The 21074-nt window shown below is 52.1% G+C and overlaps 1 protein-coding gene across 2 annotated transcripts in view; it reads right to left on the reverse strand.

Moving 5' to 3' along the window:
* ASXL2 (ASXL transcriptional regulator 2) overlaps positions 1-21074 on the reverse strand; it is an 80863-nt gene extending 59789 nt beyond the window's left edge. For both annotated transcript variants that reach the window (XM_054653030.2, XM_054653029.2), the window contains exon 1: positions 20876-21074. In XM_054653030.2, the coding sequence (XP_054509005.2) occupies positions 20876-20932 (57 nt within the window). In that variant the 5' untranslated portion in view covers positions 20933-21074. The remainder of the gene's footprint in view (positions 1-20875) is intronic.

Consider the following 21074-nt stretch of genomic DNA (forward strand, 5'->3'; position numbering starts at 1 on the left):
ATCCCAGAGCCACCTCCTTCCTTGGGGACATGGACAGGAACCTGCTCATGTGGGAGATCCCAGAGCCACCTCCCTCCTTGGGGACATGGACAGGAACCTGCTCAAATGGGAGATCCCAGAGCCACCTCCTTCCTTGGGGACATGGACAGGAACCTGCTCATGTGGGAGATCCCAGAGCCACCTCCCTCCTTGGGGACATGGACAGGAACCTGCTCAAACGGGAGATCCCAGAGCCACCTCCCTATCTGGGGACATGGACAGGAACCTGCTCAAACGGGAGATCCCAGAGCCACCTCCCTATCTGGGGACATGGACAGGAACCTGCTCAAACGGGAGATCCCAGAGCCACCTCCCTGCCTGGGGACATGGACAGGAACCTGCTCAAATGGGAGATCCCAGAGCCACCTCCTTCCCTGGGGACATGGACAGGAACCTGCTCAAATGGGAGATCCCAGAGCCACCTCCCTGTCTGGGGACATGGACAGGAACCTGCCCAGCTGGGAGATCCCAGAGCCACCTCCCTGCCTGGGGACATGGACAGGAACCTGCTCAAACAGGAGATCCCAGAGCCACCTCCCTGTATGGGGACATGGACAGGAACCTGCTCAAATGGGAGATCCCAGAGCCACCTCCCTGCCTGGGGACATGGACAGGAACCTGCTCAAATGGGAGATCCCAGAGCCACCTCCCTGCCTGGGGACAGGAACCTGCTCAAATGGGAGATCCCAGAGCCACCTCCTTCCCTGGGGACATGGACAGGAACCTGCTCACCTGGGAGATCCCAGAGCCACCTCCCTCCTTGGGGACATCCCTGCTCATCTGGGAGATCCCAGAGCCACCTCCCTGTCTGGGGACATCCCTGCTCATCTGGGAGATCCCAGAGCCACCTCCCTCCTTGGGGACATCCCTGCCCAACCTTCACTGTCCCAATGTCCAGCCTGGCCTTGGGCACTGCCAGGGATCCAGGGGCAGCCCCAGCTGCTCTGGGCACCCTCCCCACCCTGCCAGGGAACAATTCCTAATTCCCAATATCCCATCCAGCCCTGCCCTCTAAACTCTCTGCATTTCTGATGTTTCATTTCAAATATCTGTCCAGAAGGACACTGAGGTGCTTCTTCAAACAGAACATTTCTGGATCAGTGGAAAACTCGTCCCACCAAAAGACTCCATGACCATTCTGAAACTGCCCTGAGTTCCCACCAGGGAGGTTCCAAACCTCCTCCAGCTACTGGACAAGCCCAGCTCCAAGTGGAGAATAAACAGCTCCAGAGAATCACAGGATATCCTGAGCTGGAAGAGACCCACAGGAATCCAGCCCAACTCCTCCGTTTGAAAGAATCCCAGCAGGGTTACAGCAGCCCCAAAGGCCAGGAGAGGTTTGCTGGCCAGGATGGATTTTGGGGGGAAAACCAGGAGTGAGCCCCTACAAAAGCACTCAGAGCTTCTGGCCTGGGAGCTGAAATCCCTGAACTCACATCCCTGAACTCACATCCCTGAATTCACACCCCTGAATTCACATCCCTGAATTCACATCCCTGAATTCACAATTCTAAATTCACACACCTGAATTCACACCCTTGAATTCACACACCTGAATTCACACCCCTGAATTCACTCCCCTGAACTCACATCCCTGAATTCACAACCCAAATTCACATCCCTGAACTCACATCCCTGAATTCACACCCCTGAATTCACATCCCTGAACTCACATCCCTGAACTCACATCCCTGAACTCACATCCCTGAATTCACAATTCTAAATTCACACACCTGAATTCACACCCTTGAATTCACACACCTGAATTCACACCCCTGAATTCACTCCCCTGAACTCACATCCCTGAATTCACAACCCAAATTCACATCCCTAAATTCACAACTCTAAATTCACATCCTTGGATTCACACCCCTGGATTCACACCCCCAAATTCACAACCCTAAACTCACATCCCGGAATTCACAACCCTAAATTCGCACACCTGAATTCACAACCCTAAATTCACAACTCTAAATTCACATCCTTGAATTCACACTCCTGAATTCACACCCCTGGATTCACACCCCCGAATTCACAACCCTAAACTCACACCTCGGAATTCACAACCCTAAATTCGCACACCTGAATTCACATCCTTGAATTCACACACCCGAATTCACACCCCTGAATTCACTCCCCTGAACTCACATCCCTGAATTCACAACCCAAATTCACATCCCTGAATTCACAACTCTAAATTCACATCCCTGAATTCACACCCCTAAATTCACATCCTTGAATTCACACCCCTAAATTCACACCCCTGAATTCACATCCTTGAAGTCACATCCCTGAATTCACAACCTGGAATTCACAACCATGAATTCACAACCCTAAATTCACATCCTTGAATTCACACTCCTGGATTCACACCCCTGGATTTACACCCCCAAATTCACATCCCTGGATTCACATCCTTGAATTCACACGCCTGAATTCACATCCCTGGATTCACACCCCTGGATTTACACCCCCAAATTCACATCCCTGGATTCACACCCCTGAATTCACACGCCTGAATTCACACCCCTGGATTCACTCCCCTGGATTCACTCCCCTGAATTCACAGCCCCGAATTCACATCCCTGAATTTACTCCCCTGAATTCTCACCCCTGAATTCTCACCCCTAAATTTACACCCCCAAATTCACACCCCTGAGTTCAGCCCAGCAGACAAACTGGAAGAGCTCCAAGGTGGGGCTGGAGTACAACACCAGGAACAACCTGGGGATGAGGTGGGAGAGGGATTTTTGTCTGTTGGGGGGACTAACAGGGTGGCCTTTCCCAAAAAACCCTCTGTGTCATTCCTGAGGCTTTGAGAAGGTTGGACAGGGGATCTAAAAGTGAATTATCTGTCACCCTGCTCTTCTAAGTTCTTCTAAGCCTTCTGATGTTTCCATTCTTGTGAGGAACTTTCTCACACACTTTCTGTAAATAACTCATTGTTTTACATTCTTTTCTTGAGGAGGAGACATTTGATGGACTGTGGGTTTGTCCAGTGTCACTGGAGAGGTGGCACTGTCACCCTCCAATCCAGGGCCACTTTTGAAAATCTATAAATGTTGGAGTCAGAAACTAAACTGCCCTTCTTTTTCCCTTGGAGAATCCAGTGTTCCTGTTGTTTTATTTCGTGTCCTGTAGTGACAATTACCAATTATCAGTTGTAATTATTATTCCTAAGGCAGAGCTGCAGCACTCCTGGCTGTGCACTCGGGCTGCCCCCCAGAGCACAGGGATTCAGGATTCACACAAAGCACACCTGCAGCACTGCTCTGCACACTGAGCTGCCAATACTGAAATGAATTCATGCTTCAGCTCAAGCTGAATATTGAAATAAATTGAGCTGTCAATATTGAAATGAATTCATGTTTCAGTTCAAGCTGAATATTGAAATAAATTGAGCTGCCAATACTGAAATGAATTCATGTTTCAGCTCAAGCTGAATATTGAAATAAATTGAGCTGTCAATATTGAAATGAATTCATGGTTCAGCTCAAGCCTTGCAGCAGCACCTGCCTTCAGCCAGGGGAGCTGGTACAGGGCTGGAGCATCTGCCACTGTCACCACTGTCACAATGTCACCATTTCCCATTGGCACCACTGTCACTATTTCCCATTGTCACCATTTCCCATTGTCACCATTTCCCACTGTCCCCACTGTCACTATTGTCCCATTGTCATCATTTCCCATTGTCACCACTGTCACCATTGTCCCACTATCACCACTGTCCCACTGTCACCACTGTACCAATGTCACCATTTCCAAATGTCCCCAGGTCACAATTTCCCATCGTCACCATTTCCCACTGTTACAATGTCACCATTTCCCATTGTCCCAATGTCACCATTTCCCATTTTCACCACTGTCCCAATGTCACCATTATCCCAATTTCCCATCGTCACCATTGTCCCAATGTCATTATTTCCCATTGTCACCATTGTCACCACTGTCACCATTGTCCCAATGTCACCATTTCTCACTGTCACCACTGTCCTACTCTATTTCCCATTGTCACCACTGTCCCCTGTCTCATTGTCCCAATGTCATCATTTCCCATTGTCACCATTGCCCCAATTTCCCACTGTCACTATTTCCCATTGTCACCACTGTGCCAAGGTCACCATTTCCCACTGTCCCACTGTCACCATTTCCCATTGTCACCATTGTCACCACTGTGCCAAGGTCACCATTTCCCACTGTCCCAATGTCACCATTTCCCACTGTCCCAATGTCACCATTTCCAATTGTCACCACTGTCCCAATGTCCCAAGGTCACCATTTCTTGTCCCAAGGTCACCATTTCCCATTGTCACCACTGTCCCAAGGTCACCATTTCCCAATGTCCCAATGTCACCACTGTCCTAATGTCACCATTTCCCAGCTGGCCAGTTCCTGGGGATGAAGCTGGAGAGCAGAGAGGGAATGAGACAGATGTTGGGACACACAGGACAGATGCTGGGAAGTTCGGACACACAGGACAGATGTTGGGATGTTGGGACACACAGGACAGATGTTGGGACACACAGGACAGATGTTGGGACACACAGGACAGATGTTGGGATGTTGGACACACAGGACAGATGCTGGGACACACAGGACAGATGTTGGGATGTTGGGACACACAGGACAGATGTTGGGACACAGGACAGATGTTGGGAAGTTGGGACACACAGGACAGATGCTGGGACACACAGGACAGATGCTGGGACACAGGACAGATGTTGGACACCCAGGACAGATGTTGCACACTCAGGACAGATGCTGGGAAGTGCAGTGCCCAGGAGGCTGTGGAGGGAGCCCCTTCAGGAAGCTTTTCTCCACTGAAGGAGGAGGTGAAGCTTTTCTCCACTGAAGGAGGAGGTGAAGCTTTTCTCCACTGAAGGAGGAGGTGAAGCTTTTCTCCACTGAAGGAGAAGGTGAAGCCTTTCTCCACTGAAGGAGGAGGTGAAGCTTTTCTCCATTGAAGGAGAAGGTGAAGCTTTTCTCCTCTGAAGGAGGAGGTGAAGCTTTTCTCCACTGAAGGAGAAGGTGATGCTTTTCTCCACTGAAGGAGAAGGTGATGCTTTTCTCCACTGAAGGAGAAGGTGATGCTTTTCTCCATTGAAGGAGAAGGTGAAGCTTTTCTCCATTGAAGGAGAAGGTGAAGCTTTTCTCCATTGAAGGACGAGGTGAAGCCTTTCCCCATTGAAGGAGGAGGTGATGTTTTTCTCCTCTGAAGGAGGAGGTGAAGCCTTTCTCCTCTGAAGGAGGAGGTGAAGTCTTCCTCCACTGAAGGAGGAGGTGAAGCTTTTCTCCACTGAAGGAGGAGGTGAAGTTTTTCTCCATTGAAGGAGGAGGTGAAGCTTTTCTCCACTGAAGGAGGAGGTGAAGCCTTTCTCCACTGAAGGAGGAGGTGAAGCTTTTCTCCACTGAAGGAGGAGGTGAAGCCTTTCTCCACTGAAGGAGGAGGTGAAGCTTTTCTCCACTGCAGGAGGAGGTGAAGCTTTTCTCCACTGAAGGAGGAGGTGATGCTTTTCTCCACTGAAGGAGAAGGTGATGTTTTTCTCCACTGAAGGAGGAGGTGAAGCTGTTTTGGGCCGGGATGGGGTCCCTGTCCCTGGCACAGGAGGTGCTGCTGGTGCTGCAGCCTGGGGAAGGAGCTGTGCAGGGCCCTGGGTGCCCCTCCAGCCCCATCAGGACATTGTGGACAGCCCACAAGGAGCTCAGTGCCTCAGGGGACATTTGGGCATTGGGACAAACCAAATGCTTCTCCCATTCAGAAAACTTGTACGTGCTGGAGTCCCGTTTCTTTCCATTTTATTTTCCCTGGTGTGATCTCCACAAATAACCAAGAATCATTGAGTCATTTGTGTAGAGAAAGCAAGAAAGAAAAGAAATTTCCAAGTGTCAGAAATCTTAAAAATTATAAAATATTTGTGTGTATGGTATTTTCATTCATCATTAATCCAGCACTGCCAAGTCCACCACTAAACTGTGTCCCTAATAGCCACTTTTATGTCATTTTAATACTTTCAGGAATGGTGACTCCATCACTTCCCTGGGCATCCTGTTCCAATGCTCAGCAATAATTTCTGTGTGAAATTTTTTTCCTGCTATTCAATCTAAACCTTCTCTTGAGCAATTAGATGTCATTTCCTCCTGTCCTCTAGCTGGGAGAAGAGAGCAAACCCCACCTTTTGACAGCCTTCTTTCAGGTTGTAAAGAGTAATAATAATAATAATAATAATAATAATAATAATAATAATAATAATAATGCTGCCCTCCAGGCCAAACAAGCCCAGCCCCTCTTTGTGCCCCTGGTCCTTTACCAGCTCTGCTGCCCCTCTCCAGAAAAGCTCCTGGCAGGGAGTTCAGGGACGCAGCCTGGCTGGGTTTGTGCCAGCTCGTGCCAATCCTTTGCCAGGTGCCAGTGAAGGTTTGGCCTTCCTCAAGAAATTAATGTGAAGCAAATTCAAGCCAAAGCCATTTGTCACCATTATTCCAGCATGGGTCCCCTGACAGAGTCACTCAGTAGATGTTAATCAAATATTTTTCACCTTAAATCCAGTGACAGTGAGCAAATCACAAATTAAGTGGAGTGTGGGAAATTTGTAATTTTTAAATTTCCATTTAAAATGGAAAATTTTTAATACAGAGATTTTTAATTTTTTTTTACAAGGGGCAGTCAGAAAAAGACTTCTCCTAACATGTGTACATAATATTTATCTTTAAATAAATTTAAATACATTTAAATTTTATCTTTAAATAAAATGGGTCACTATTTTTTGTTATAAGGATTTTAAGGTTAAACTATTTCATTAAGAAATTATATTTAAATTATTTTTACTTTTGCCTTAAGAACTAATCACTTAAAGTTTGCAATGTGGGGTTTTTTTGTCTAATTATAAAATATTATTTAAATTTATGAAGAAGGAAGAAGGTGAAGAAGGATTAGTTCTTGTTTTAAAATTTTTATTTTGTTTTATATATATTATTATATTTTAAAGTTTTTAGCTTAGTGATGTTATACACTTTAAATCAAATTATACACTCATAATTTTAGTCTTATTAATTAATTTTTGAAGGTTTTTTTACAGCTTCAGATCAAATACAGTATTTTCTTGTGGGTCTGTGCCCTTCAGCACATAAAGTTTAAAATTCTCAGCATCCAGGACTCCAACACTCTGCTCTCCACTCTTACTCCTCCTCCAAAGAGACCCACAGAAGCAGAAAAACTGAAAATCACAGCAAAAGCAAATCTACACCTCAAGCACTCTGGTGTGTCTGACATGTGCTGGGAGCAGCTGCACGTGAGGACCAGGCCACACTGGGGCTGCACAATTTGAATTTTCACAACATCACAACAACATCTCAGCTGTACCACACTGCACAATTTGAATTTTCACAGCAACATCTCAGCCTGGGCCATGCTGGGGGCTGCACAATTTGAATTTTCACAGCAACATCTCAGCCTGGGCCATGCTGGGGCTGCACAATTTGAATTTTCACAGCAACATCTCAGCCTGGGCCATGCTGGGGCTGCACAATTCGAATTTCCCTCTTTTCATAAATAAGCCATGGGAATAAACAACCCCAGGGGTTGTACCAGAGACAGAAAAAGACACGATGGTTCTTTTGCTTCTGATGCAGAATCAGATGCAAGCACATGAGAGCAGGAAGAAGAAGAAAGCCTGAACCTCTCTGAACCCCAACACCCTCCAAAGGGAGCTCAGAACCATTCCATGAGAGACTGGGCAGAGCTCAGAACCATTCCATGAAATATTGGACAGAGCTCAGAACCATTCCATGAGAGACTGGACAGAGCTCAGAACCATTCCAGGAAATACTGGACAGAGCTCAGAACCATTCCATGACAGAATGGACAGAGCTCAGAACCATTCCATGAGAGACTGGACAGAGCTCAGAACCATTCCAGGAAATACTGGACAGAGCTCAGAACCATTCCATGAGAGACTGGACAGAGCTCAGAACCATTCCAGGAAATACTGGACAGAGCTCAGAACCATCCCATGAGAGACTGGACAGAGCTCAGAACCATTCCATGAGAGACTGGGCAGAGCTCAGAACCATTCCATGAGAGACTGGACAGAGCTCAGAACCATCCCATGAGAGACTGGACAGAGCTCAGAACCATTCCATGTCAGACTGGACAGAGCTCAGAACCATCCCATGAAATATTGGACAGAGCTCAGAACCATTCCATGACAGAATGGACAGAGCTCAGAACCATCCCATGAAATATTGGACAGAGCTCAGAACCATTCCATGACAGAATGGACAGAGCTCAGAACCATTCCATGAGAGACTGGACAGAGCTCAGAACCATCCCATGACAGAATGGACAGAGCTCAGAACCATCCCATGAAATATTGGACAGAGCTCAGAACCATTCCATGAGAGAATGGACAGAGCTCAGAACCATCCCATGACAGAATGGACAGAGCTCAGAACCATCCCATGAAATATTGGACAGAGCTCAGAACCATTCCATGACAGAATGGACAGAGCTCAGAACCATCCCATGAGAGACTGGGCAGAGCTCAGAACCATTCCATGAGAGACTGGACATAGCTCAGAACCATTCCATGAGAGACTGGGCAGAGCTCAGAACCATTCCATGAGAGACTGGGCAGAGCTCAGAACCATTCCATGAGAGACTGGACAGAGCTCAGAACCATTCCAGGAAATACTGGACAGAGCTCAGAACCATTCCATGAGAGACTGGGCAGAGCTCAGAACCATCCCATGAGAGACTGGACAGAGCTCAGAACCATCCCATGAGAGACTGGACAGAGCTCAGAACCATTCCATGTCAGACTGGACAGAGCTCAGAACCATCCCATGAAATATTGGACAGAGCTCAGAACCATTCCATGACAGAATGGACAGAGCTCAGAACCATTCCATGACAGAATGGACAGAGCTCAGAACCATCCCATGAAATATTGGACAGAGCTCAGAACCATCCCATGACAGAATGGACAGAGCTCAGAACCATCCCATGAAATATTGGACAGAGCTCAGAACCATTCCATGACAGAATGGACAGAGCTCAGAACCATTCCATGAGAGACTGGACATAGCTCAGAACCATCCCATGAAATATTGGACAGAGCTCAGAACCATTCCATGAAATATTGGACATAGCTCAGAACCATTCCATGAGAGACTGGGCAGAGCTCAGAACCATTCCATGAGAGACTGGGCAGAGCTCAGAACCATTCCATGAGAGACTGGACAGAGCTCAGAACCATTCCATGAAATATTGGACAGAGCTCAGAACCATTCCATGAGAGAATGGACAGAGCTCAGAACCATTCCATGAGAGATTGGACATAGCTCAGAACCATTCCATGACAGAATGGACAGAGCTCAGAACCATTCCATGAAATATTGGACATAGCTCAGAACCATTCCATGAGAGACTGGGCAGAGCTCAGAACCATTCCATGAGAGACTGGGCAGAGCTCAGAACCATTCCATGAGAGACTGGACAGAGCTCAGAACCATTCCATGAAATATTGGACAGAGCTCAGAACCATTCCATGTCAGACTGGGCAGAGCTCAGAACCATTCCATGAAATATTGGACAGAGCTCAGAACCATTCCATGTCAGACTGGGCAGAGCTCAGAACCATTCCATGAAATATTGGACAGAGCTCAGAACCATTCCATGTCAGACTGGACAGAGCTCAGAACCATTCCATGAAATATTGGACAGAGCTCAGAACCATTCCATGAGAGAATAGACAGAGCTCAGAACCATTCCATGAGAGACTGGACAGAGCTCAGAACCATTCCATGAGAGAATGGACAGAGCTCAGAACCATTCCATGTCAGACTGGACAGAGCTCAGAACCATTCCATGAAATATTGGACAGAGCTCAGAACCATTCCATGAGAGAATGGACAGAGCTCAGAACCATTCCATGAGAGACTGGACAGAGCTCAGAACCATTCCATGACAGAATGGACAGAGCTCAGAACCACTCCATGAAATATTGGACAGAACTCAGAACCATTCCATGAAATATTGGACAGAGCTCAGAACCATTCCATGTCAGACTGGGCAGAGCTCAGAACCATTCCATGTCAGACTGGGCAGAGCTCAGAACCATTCCATGACAGAATGGACAAAACTCAGAACCATTCCATGAAATATTGGACAGAGCTCAGAACCATTCCCTGTCAGACTGGACAGAGTTCAGAACCATTCCATGAAATATTGGACAAAACTCAGAACCACTCCATGTCAGACTGGACAGAGCTCAGGAGAAAGGCAATAAGGAAGAAGGACTTGGATTTTAGCCCTGCAGGTCAGATCTGGCAGAGGGAATCACAGAACCCCCTGAGAGCACATCCAAGCACATTTAACAGCAGCTGATTTACTGTCCCAGCCACCACAGAGCTGTGCCTGCAGCCACCAGATGCAATTCCACCTCCTGCAGCTGCTGCCAAGGGGTGGCACACAGTGACCCATCCCTCAGGTCCCTGCCAGCCAAACCAACCCTGGGCTTTTACACCAGGAAACACCCCTGATTTGGGGTTTTAAACTGTAAAAGCCTTGCCCTGCAATGCTCAGGGGCAGGGCTGAGCTGCCTGGGGAGGAGAGCACAGCCTGAGCAGGAGGAGCTGCCCCAGGGCTGCAGCAGCTCCAAAATCCCCCTGCAAAAATCCCATGAACCAGACTGGGACAGATGAGTGATACCAGGGGTGACTCTCACAATTAAAAGGTAAATATCAAATATACATGTTAGGGGAAGTTTTATAGTTATCTTTAACCCCCCTGCCCAAATCATATGAAACAAATTATGACAGATGAGCAACACCATATGGGTGACTCTCACAATTAAAAGGTAAATATCAAATATACATGTTAGGAGAAGTATTATACATTTATAGTTGTGTTTTACTCCCCCTGCCCAAATCCCACGAACCAGACTGTGACAGATGAGTGATACCAGGGGTGACTCTCACAATTAAATATCAATATACATGTTAGGAGAAGTTTTATACATTTATAGCGTTGTTTTACTCCCCCTGCCCCAATCCCACGAACCAGACTGTGATAGATGAGCAATGCCATTGGTGACTCTCACAATTAAAAGGTAAACATCATGGATACATGGTAGAAGTTTTATAGATTTATAGTTATCTTTTACCCCCCCCCCCACCAAAATCCCATGAACCAGACTGTGATAGATGAGCAATGCCATTGGTGACTCTCACAATTAAAAGGTAAATATCATGGATACATGGTAGGAGAAATTTGATAGATTTATAGTTATGTTGTAGTCCCCCTGCCCAAATTCCATGAACCAGACTGTGACAGATGAGTGATAATGCCATGGGTGACTCACAATTAAAAGGTAAATATCATGTAGACATTTCAGGAGGAGATTTATAGTTGGTGTTTTACCCCCACTGCCCAAATCACAGGAACCAGGCTGTGACAGATGCCATGGCTGACTCTCACAATTAAAAGGTAAATATCATGGATACATAGTAGGAAAGTTCTACAGTTTTATAGTTATCCTTTACTCCCCCTGCCCAAATCCCATGAACCAAACTGTGATAGATGAATGATGCCATGAGTGACTCTCACAATTAAAAAGTAAATATCCTGTATATATGTTAGAAGTTTCATAGTTATCTTTTACCCCCAATGCCCAAATCACAGGAACCAGGCTGTGACAGCTGAATGATGCCATGGGTGACTCACAATTAAAAGGTAAATATCAAATATACATGTTAGGAGAAGTTTTATTGATTTATAGTTATCTTTTACCCCCCCTGCCCAAATCCCATGAACCAAACTGTGAGTAATGCCATGGGTGACTCTCACAATGAAAAGGTAAATATTATGTACACATGTTAGGAGAAGTTTTATAGATTTATCATTATCTTGTACCCCTCCTGCCCAAAACCCATAAACCAGGATGTGATGAGTAACACCATGGGTGACTCTCACAATGAAAAGGTAAATATCCTGTATATATGTTAGAGGTTTGATAGATTTATAGTTATCTTTTACCCCCTTGTGTTGTTATCAGGGGATGCCCTGGGTTTGGGAATTTGGGAGGGTGACATTGTCACTATGGCAACACCTGACCTCCTATCAAGATTTAAGGATTTAAACTCCACCACTGGACAACAAAAAGGAGTCAATGGACACAACTCTGGGAGGAACTAAAGGGTTAAAAGGCAAAACCTCATTGTGTGGATGAGCACATGGTGGGAAAAATCCTCTGCTCCCAGTGCCTATTTCCTCTATTCAGTCTGCTGTTGTATTTTTGATAAGGCTTTAATAAACCTTTCAAATTTTTTAAAAGTGAGCAGCATTTCTCTCAAGACAGAGCAAGCAAAAGTGTGGCTGAGCTGTGTGGTAAAATCCACACCTACAGCACATTAATGGCTCTAAACAAGGAAATTGTTCCCTGTGAAGGTGGGCAGGGGCTGGGAAGGAATTCCCAGAGCAGCTGGGGCTGTCCCTGGATCCCTGGAATTGCCAAGGCCAGGTTGGACCCTGGGGCTGGGAGCACCTGGGACAGTGGAAGCTGTCCCTGCCATGGCATGAGGTCAGACTGAAGCTCCTTTCCAACCCAGACTGTTCTGTGACTCTATAAAACACCAGGAATATCTTTGGGATCCTTCAGCAGCACTGGATCTCTCTCCTGGAGCACAGCAGTGGGGAAGAGCTGCCCACATTTCCAGCTGGGATGAGCTGGGAGGGGCACTGGGGGCACACCTGGGGGCACACCTGGGGGTGGCACACCTGGGGGCACACCTGGGGGTTCCCCTCCTGGCACAGCCACCCCTCCCTGTTCCCCAGCCCCTCACACACCCACCCACCCTGCCCTGCACATCCCAGGGCTCTTCCAGCTGCTCTGACAGCCTGGGAAAGGTGGGCAGCCCTGCCAAGCCCAGAGCCAGGCCCTGGGGCAGCTGCTAAAGTGCTGTGCTGCTAATTGGACTGGTAATTACAATCAAAGCAGCCCCACCTAGGAAAAATGGGCTTCACTGAGCTCCAGCAAGCACCTGCACAGCCACAGCTGCAGGGGTGGCATCTGCAGCAACTCAGAGCCCTTCAAGAGGTTAAAATTGCCAGCAGGAGCAAAGGAACTTGGAAATTAGTGTTTCAAACAGCAGGCCAATAATGGGATTATAGTGACTGGAAGGAGGATTTTGTAGTCTGCTGGTTTGCTGCAGACATTAGAGGGGATTACACTTCCCCCTCACCCTTCACAAGTTCTGTGTCCACACAGGAACCATTTCTTAGCCTCCATTTGTTTGTTAGAGATGCCCAGGATGAGCTTAAAGCAGATTTCAGCTCACTCCAACTCCCAGGAGCAGAAGTGCAGGTGTCAGAGGATGAAGCTGAGCCAACAGCTGCAATCTGGCTTTACTGGGAAGGGGCAGAATCCCAGGATCCCTGAGGCTGGAAAATCCCTCCCAGCCCATCCAGTCCCAGCTGTGCCCAATGCCCACCTTGTCCCCAGCCCAGGGCACCCAGTGCCACATCCAGGTGACACCTGCAGGGATGGGCACCCCAAACCTCCCTGGGCAGCCCCTGACAAGGCCTGAGCCCCCTTTCCATGCAGAAATTCCTCCTGGTGTCCACCCTGAGCCTGCCCTGGCCCAGCCTGAGGCCATTTCCCCTTGTCCTGTCCCTGTTCCCTGGGAGCAGAGCCCGACCCCCCCTGGCTGTGCCCTCCTGGCAGGGACTTGTGCAGAGCCACAAGGGCCCCCTGAGCCTCCTTTGCTCCAGGCTGAGCCCCTGCCCAGCTCCCTCAGCCCCTGCTGGGGCTCCATTCCCTGCCCAGCTCCCTCAGCCCCTGCTGGGGCTCCATTCCCTGCCCAGCTCCCTCAGCCCTTCCTGGGGCTCCATTCCCTGCCCAGCTCCCTCAGCCCTTCCTGGGGCTCCATTCCCTGCCCAGCTCCCTCAGCCCCTGCTGGGGCTCCATTCCCTGCCCAGCTCCCTCAGCCCCTCCTGGGGCTCCATTCCCTGCCCAGCTCCCTCAGCCCTGCTGGGGCTCCATTCCCTGCCCAGCTCCCTCAGCCCCTCCTGGGGCTCCATTCCCTGCCCAGCTCCCTCAGCCCCTCCTGGGGCTCCATTCCCTGCCCAGCTCCCTCAGCCCCTGCTGGGGCTCCATTCCCTGCCCAGCTCCAGCCCCTCCTGGGGCTCCATTCCCTTCCCAGCTCCAGCCCCTGCAGGTCTCTCCTGTCAGGAGGTCTCCAGCACTGGATCTCCAACACTGGAGGTGCCCCAGCAGTGGGGGGGGCACCTGATTCTCCTGAAATCCTTCAGGAAAAACTTGAAAAAATTCAGGAAAATCCATCCAAGAGCTGCAGCTGCCTGGGGATGGGTGTGAGTGAGGAGTGAAGCAAAGTGCCCTTCTCCATGGCCGTGTGCCAGGGTCTGTGCCAAGTGCTGCCCAGCCAGGAGCTGTTTCCCTGGCAGCAGTGCCAAGGTGATTCCCTGGCAGCAGACACAGAGCTGTGTCACGTGCTGGGAGGACACCAGACAGTGCCTCAGCCCCCAGAGCTGTGGCCACCACCTGCCCTGTCCTTCAGAAACCTCTGCAAAGGCATTTTCCAGCTGGGACAGAGCAGCCCTCACCTCAGCTCTGGGGCTGCCTTGGAAATTCATCCCTGGCCACACAGCCTGGGAACAGGGAAGGAGCTGTGATAATCCCCAGGGCCTTAAAAACAAAACAGAGCACCACCAAAATCCCAACAGAGCAACAAACAATCCCCTCCAGGAAAAAAACCTAAAAACAAAACCCAGGAAGGCTTTCCCAGCTTCAGGTATGAGCTCATTCTGCAAGCTGGGATTAATCCCTGAACCTTCTGCAGCAGCACCTTGTGCAACACCTCCCTGAGAAGGGACAAAGCCTTGCCAGGCTCTCCAGGAGGAGCCTCCTGGGCTCCACAGCAGCCTCCAGACGTTTGTCAGGAACAGCCAGGGAGGAGAGTGAGCTGTGGAGAACAGGAGGCACCAAGGTGATCAGAGGGAGCAGAGGGAGCAGCTCTGCTGGAGGAAAGGCTGGGAGAGCTGGCACTGCTCACCTGGAGAAGGGAAGCTCCAGGGTGACCTCAGGGTGGCCTTGCAGGGCCTGAAGGGGGGAACAGGAAAGATGGAGAGAGAGAATTTACCAGGGATGGGGCAGGAGGACACAGGGAATGGCTCCCAGAGGGCAGAGAGGGATGGGACATTGGGATGCTGGCTGGCAGGGTGGGCAGGCCCTGGCACAGGGTGCCCATGATGCCTCAGGTTTGGCTTTTCTGTTTTTCACATTCTGTGCTGCTTTAGTGTGTGGGTCTGGGCTTCACATTATGGGGTGGTGAGCTCTGTGCACAGAGCAGGGAGACAAAACAATTCCTGCTCCAGCTGGGCACCAAGGACAAATGATCCAAATCTCAGCCCCAAGAGCACAAACAGAAGAGAGAAAAACAAGAAGGATGGGACTGCAGGGGCTAAAGCTGGAATGGACCATGAACTGCAAGATGCAAATGGAGCAGAACTGATCACAGTGACAGAGCCCAGGACTGGGTGTCCATTTTGGGACCATTTGGGTTCATCTTGGGTTCATTTTGGGACCATTTGGGTTCATCTTGGGTTCATTTTGGGACCATTTGGGTTCATCTTGGGTTCATTTTGGGACCATTTTGGTTCATCTTGGGTGCAGCCCTGGCTGGGCTCTTGTGCTGCCCAAGGTGGATCCATGCAGGAGATCCTTTCAATAAATCCCTGCTTTATTCTGTAGCTCTGGCCAGCCTCTGTTCCAGCTCAGCCTGCCCAAGGCATCACCCAGAGCAGCTGGGGCTGCCCCTGGATCCTTGGCAGCTCTGGGTGCAGGATCCTGAGCCTGGCACAGCTCTGGGTGCAGGATCCTGAGCCTGGCACAGCTCTGGGTGCAGGATCACAGCCTGGCACAGCTCTGGGTGCAGGATCACAGCCTGGCACAGCTCTGGGTGCAGGATCCTGAGCCTGGCACAGCCCTGGGTGCAGGATCACAGCCTGGCACAGCCCTGGGTGCAGGATCCCAGCCTGGCACAGCTCTGGGTGCAGGATCACAGCCTGGCACAGCTCTGGGTGCAGGATCACAGCCTGGCACAGCCCTGGGTGCAGGATCCTGAGCCTGGCACAGCTCTGGGTGCAGGATCCCAGCCTGGCACAGCTCTGGGTGCAGGATCCTGAGCCTGGCACAGCTCTGGGTGCAGGATCCCAGCCTGGCACAGCTCTGGGTGCAGGATCACAGCCTGGCACAGCTCTGGGTGCAGGATCCCAGCCTGGCACAGCTCTGGGTGCAGGATCCCAGCCTGGCACAGCTCTGGGTGCAGGATCACAGCCTGGCACAGCCCTGGGTGCAGGATCACAGCCTGGCACAGCTCTGGGTGCAGGATCCTGAGCCTGGCACAGCCCTGGGTGCAGGATCACAGCCTGGCACAGCTCTGGGTGCAGGATCACAGCCTGGCACAGCCCTGGGTGCAGGATCACAGCCTGGCACAGCTCTGGGTGCAGGATCCTGAGCCTGGCACAGCCCTGGGTACAGGATCCTGAGCCTGGCACAGCTCTGGGTGCAGGATCCTGAGCCTGGCACAGCTCTGGGTGCAGGATCACAGCCTGGCACAGCTCTGGGTGCAGGATCCCAGCCTGGCACAGCTCTGGGTGCAGGATCACAGCCTGGCACAGCTCTGGGTGCAGGATCCCAGCCTGGCACAGCTCTGGGTGCAGGATCACAGCCTGGCACAGCTCTGGGTGCAGGATCACAGCCTGGCACAGCCCTGGGTGCAGGATCCCAGCCTGGCACAGCTCTGGGTGCAGGATCCTGAGCCTGGCACAGCCCTGGGTGCAGGATCACAGCCTGGCACAGCTCTGGGTGCAGGATCCCAGCCTGGCACAGCCCTGGGTGCAGGATCCTGAGCCTGGCACAGCCCTGGGTGCAGGATCACAGCCTGGCACAGCTCTGGGTGCAGGATCCCAGCCTGGCACAGCTCTGGGTGCAGGATCACAGCCTGGCACAGCTCTGGGTGCAGGATCACAGCCTGGCACAGCTCTGGGTGCAGGATCCTGAGCCTGGCACAGCCCTGGGTGCAGGATCCTGAGCCTGGCACAGCTCTGGGTGCAGGATCCTGAGCCTGGCACAGCCCTGGGTGCAGGATCCTGAGCCTGGCACAGCTCTGGGTGCAGGATCACAGCCTGGCACAGCTCTGGGTGCAGGATCACAGCCTGAGCCTGGCACAGCTCTGGGTGCAGGATCACAGCCTGGCACAGCTCTGGGTGCAGGATCCTGAGCCTGGCACAGCTCTGGGTGCAGGATCACAGCCTGAGCCTGGCACAGCTCTGGGTGCAGGATCCTGAGCCTGGCACAGCTCTGGGTGCAGGATCACAGCCTGGCACAGCCCTGGGTGCAGGATCACAGCCTGGCACAGCTCTGGGTGCAGGATCACAGCCTGGCACAGCTCTGGGTGCAGGATCACAGCCTGCCACAGCTCTGGGTGCAGGATCACAGCCTGGCACAGCTCTGGGTGCAGGATCACAGCCTGGCACAGCTCTGGGTGCAGGATCACAGCCTGGCACAGCCCTGGGTGCAGGATCACAGCCTGGCACAGCTCTGGGTGCAGGATCACAGCCTGGCACAGCCCTGGGTGCAGGATCACAGCCTGGCACAGCTCTGGGTGCAGGATCACAGCCTGGCACAGCTCTGGGTGCAGGATCCTGAGCCTGGCACAGCCCTGGGTGCAGGATCACAGCCTGGCACAGCTCTGGGTGCAGGATCACAGCCTGGCACAGCTCTGGGTGCAGGATCACAGCCTGGCACAGCTCCAGCACTGGCACAGCCTGAACACAAACTGTGCTGCCCACCCCTGAACCTGCAGCAGCTTTTCCCCTCCTGCAGGGCTTTGGAGCTGCAGGCACCCCAGGCCCTGTCCCAGCAGGGGCAGCAGCTCCAGCCCTGTGCAGCTGCAGAGCAAGGCAGGAAATGAGAACAGGCTGTTTATCAACAGTGACTTCCTGCCCTCCTGGGGACCTTCCCTCACCTCCTGCTGCTCTGCTGCCCCAGTCAGAGCTCTCCAAAGCAGTTCCAAGGGGTTCCCTGCTCTCATGGCCATGGCTCACCTCTGAGCTGCTCCAATGCATTCAGTTAATTCAAGAATAAATCATCTCAGTGTATTCTCATGAGCCAGAGCTGGAGGAGACCTAACCCCAAACTCCTGGCCAGGAGGACTAAAGTGGAGCAAGAACAGATCAGCACCAGAAGTTAATTATAAAAAACAATGGTTTTGCTGCTTTAGCTGCCTCAACCACCTGTGAGCACCAGTGCAGAGGTGAGAGGAGGCACAGGGGAACAGAAAATGCAGCTGGGATGACCTGAGGCTGCTCTGCAGGGAGCTGGGAGTTGCCCAGGACAAGCTTGCCTGGAGAGTCAGGTCTGTGAGGAGCAGCTGAGGGAGCTGGGAAAGGAGCAAAGGAGGCTCAGGGGGCCCTTGTGGCTCTGCACAAGTCCCTGCCAGGAGGGCACAGCCAGGGGGGGTCGGGCTCTGCTCCCAGGGAACAGGGACAGGACAAGGGGAAATGGCCTCAGGCTGGGCCAGGGCAGGCTCAGGGTGGACACCAGGAGGAATTTCTGCATGGAAAGGGGGCTCAGGCCTTGGCAGGGGCTGCCCAGGGAGGTTTGGGGTGCCCATCCCTGCAGGTGTCCAGGGAAGGCCTGGATGTGACACACTCAGAGCTCTAGGCTGGGGACAAGGAGGGGATCAGGCACAGGTTGGACTCAATGTCTGGGAGCTCTTTTCCAGCCTCAGGGATTCTGGGATCCTGTGACTCCAATCCAACTGGCACCAGCAGCAAAGAGGATGAAGAGCTGCACCTTCACAGCTCAGGAGGGAGGGGTTGTTCCTCCTGCCAGGGAGGAAAAGGGCCCTTTTGGGATTATCCTGGAGAATTTGGACACCAGGAGGAATTTCTGCATGGAAAGGGGGCTCAGGCCTTGGCAGGGGCTGCCCAGGGAGGTTTGGGGTGCCCATCCCTGCAGGTGTCAGGGGACAAGGTGGGCATTGGGCACAGCTGGGACTGGATGGGCTGGGAGGGATTTTCCAGCCTGAACGATCCTGGGATTCTGTGAAGTTCCAACAATCTCTGCCTGGAGCTTTTTGCAGTTCAGATCTCTGTGAATGACCTTCCTCAGGCACTCAGTGATATTTTGGGGTCATTTTCACCAGGTGGAGCCCCCAGCTCTCTGCACTGCAGCAGCTGCTCTGGCCAAGGGGAAATGGCCTCAGGCTGGGCCAGGGCAGGCTCAGGGTGGACACCAGGAGGAATTTCCCCATGGAAAGGGGGCTCAGGCCTTGGAACTGCTGATGGAGGTTTGGGGTGCCCATCCCTGTGTCCTGGATGTGGCACTGAGTGCCCTGGGCTGGGGACAAGGTGGGCATTGGGCACAGCTGGGCTGTGGCCCAGGGACTCTTGGGGTCAGCCCAGAGCCAGCTCAGAGCTCAGTGAAGGAACCTCCACACAGAGGGGACACCTGGAGACATTCCTGAGCCCAGGGACAATTTTATGTCACCTTCCAAAAAGCAGAAGGCCAAGGCACCTGAGAGCTTTCACCTTCCCTAGCACAGCTGTACAACTTTCCCTCCAAGGGCAGCACACAACAAGAACCCCAGCCAGGATTTCTGCCCCAAAACTCAGCCAAACCTCAGGGAGACTGGAGCTGGAGTTTGACCAGAGTCCCCTGGCACTGCTGCTGAGCACACAGATCTGCCAGAGCTGGGGTTTTGGCAGGGATTTGCCCATCCTTTCCTCCTTTTTCCAGGCTCTGGGGAAGGTGCAGCCTGCAGGGGTGAGAGGGCTCAGTGTAGGATAGGTTTAGCCCTTAAGTGGATTCTGGAGGGGCTCAGTGGATGGACAGCAGTGCACAGAGGCTGGAAAAGAGCTGATCCCACCTCTACCCTCCACTGAAGACCCTGCTGCTCCTCTTTCAAAAGAAACTGTAAAAATTACACACAAAAGCACACGCAGAGCAACTGCCTGCAAGCCAGCAAATTATTTCTTAAAATTCTCTAACTGCACTGCATCTCCTGAACACAGCAGCTATCCTGATGCCTTCCACACAGTAAACACGAGGTCCAAGTGAATTTATTTATTAAAATATCCCTTGCAAGTCTCAGCCGCAGGTTTCTATTTACATTTGCTTCCCAGCCAGACTTTTCAAGTCTTGTTTGAACAGATCCCTCTTCCAGGAGGGTTCCCAGAGCCTCAGCTCCTCCTCCTCTCCGTGAGGGGGATTTATCCCGACCTGGGAAGGGCGAGCGGAGCTCTCAGAGCTCAGCGTTTCGCACCTGTGGAGTTTCCTCTCTCATTCCCGTCCCATATTCCGAACTTCCCTTTTCTTCACCCTCCGTGCCCGGCCCTCACAGGGACCGCCAGCAACAGGAGGGCGACAAACCCCGTCCCGCTGGGACACCGGGAGATAAAAATTCACTTTTTTAGCATGCGTAGCTCTGCCTGACCTGGAGCAGCTCAGCACCTGAGCGTGTCCAGCTGCACGGAAAGCACCGCAAACACCGAAAAACCCCCTGTGCCTCTCACTTGCTGGCGGCTCTGACTTCCACCCTCGCTCTCCACAGCAAATCCAAGCGGCAATCCCTCCCCCGCGCCGCTTCCCGGGGCAATCCCTGCCGGGAAGCACGGAACAACCGGAGCCCAGGTCAAAATAACCCCCGCGGCTTTGCAGGCGGCCGGGCAGGCCCCACCGCCCCCCCGAGCCCCGGCGGGAGCGCCCCGACCCGCCCCGCGGCCTCCGACCCGCCCCGCGGCCCCCCCGCGCACCGTCCGGGCGGCCTCTGCCCAGGTCCTGCCCTTCTTCTTGCGGCCCTTCTCCCTCATGTCGGACGCGGCGGGGCTCGGAGCGCTCGGGGGGTGTCCGGCGGGCGCGGGGGGCGGCGGGGCGGGGGCAGCGGCCCCTTAAAGGCGAGCGGCGCCGAGAGCGGCGGCCCCAGCGCCCGCCGCCGCCGCCATGTTGGCTCCG

Source organism: Agelaius phoeniceus, chromosome 3 (assembly GCF_051311805.1).
Source record: "Agelaius phoeniceus isolate bAgePho1 chromosome 3, bAgePho1.hap1, whole genome shotgun sequence".
In the NCBI taxonomy this organism is placed as follows: domain Eukaryota; kingdom Metazoa; phylum Chordata; class Aves; order Passeriformes; family Icteridae; genus Agelaius; species Agelaius phoeniceus.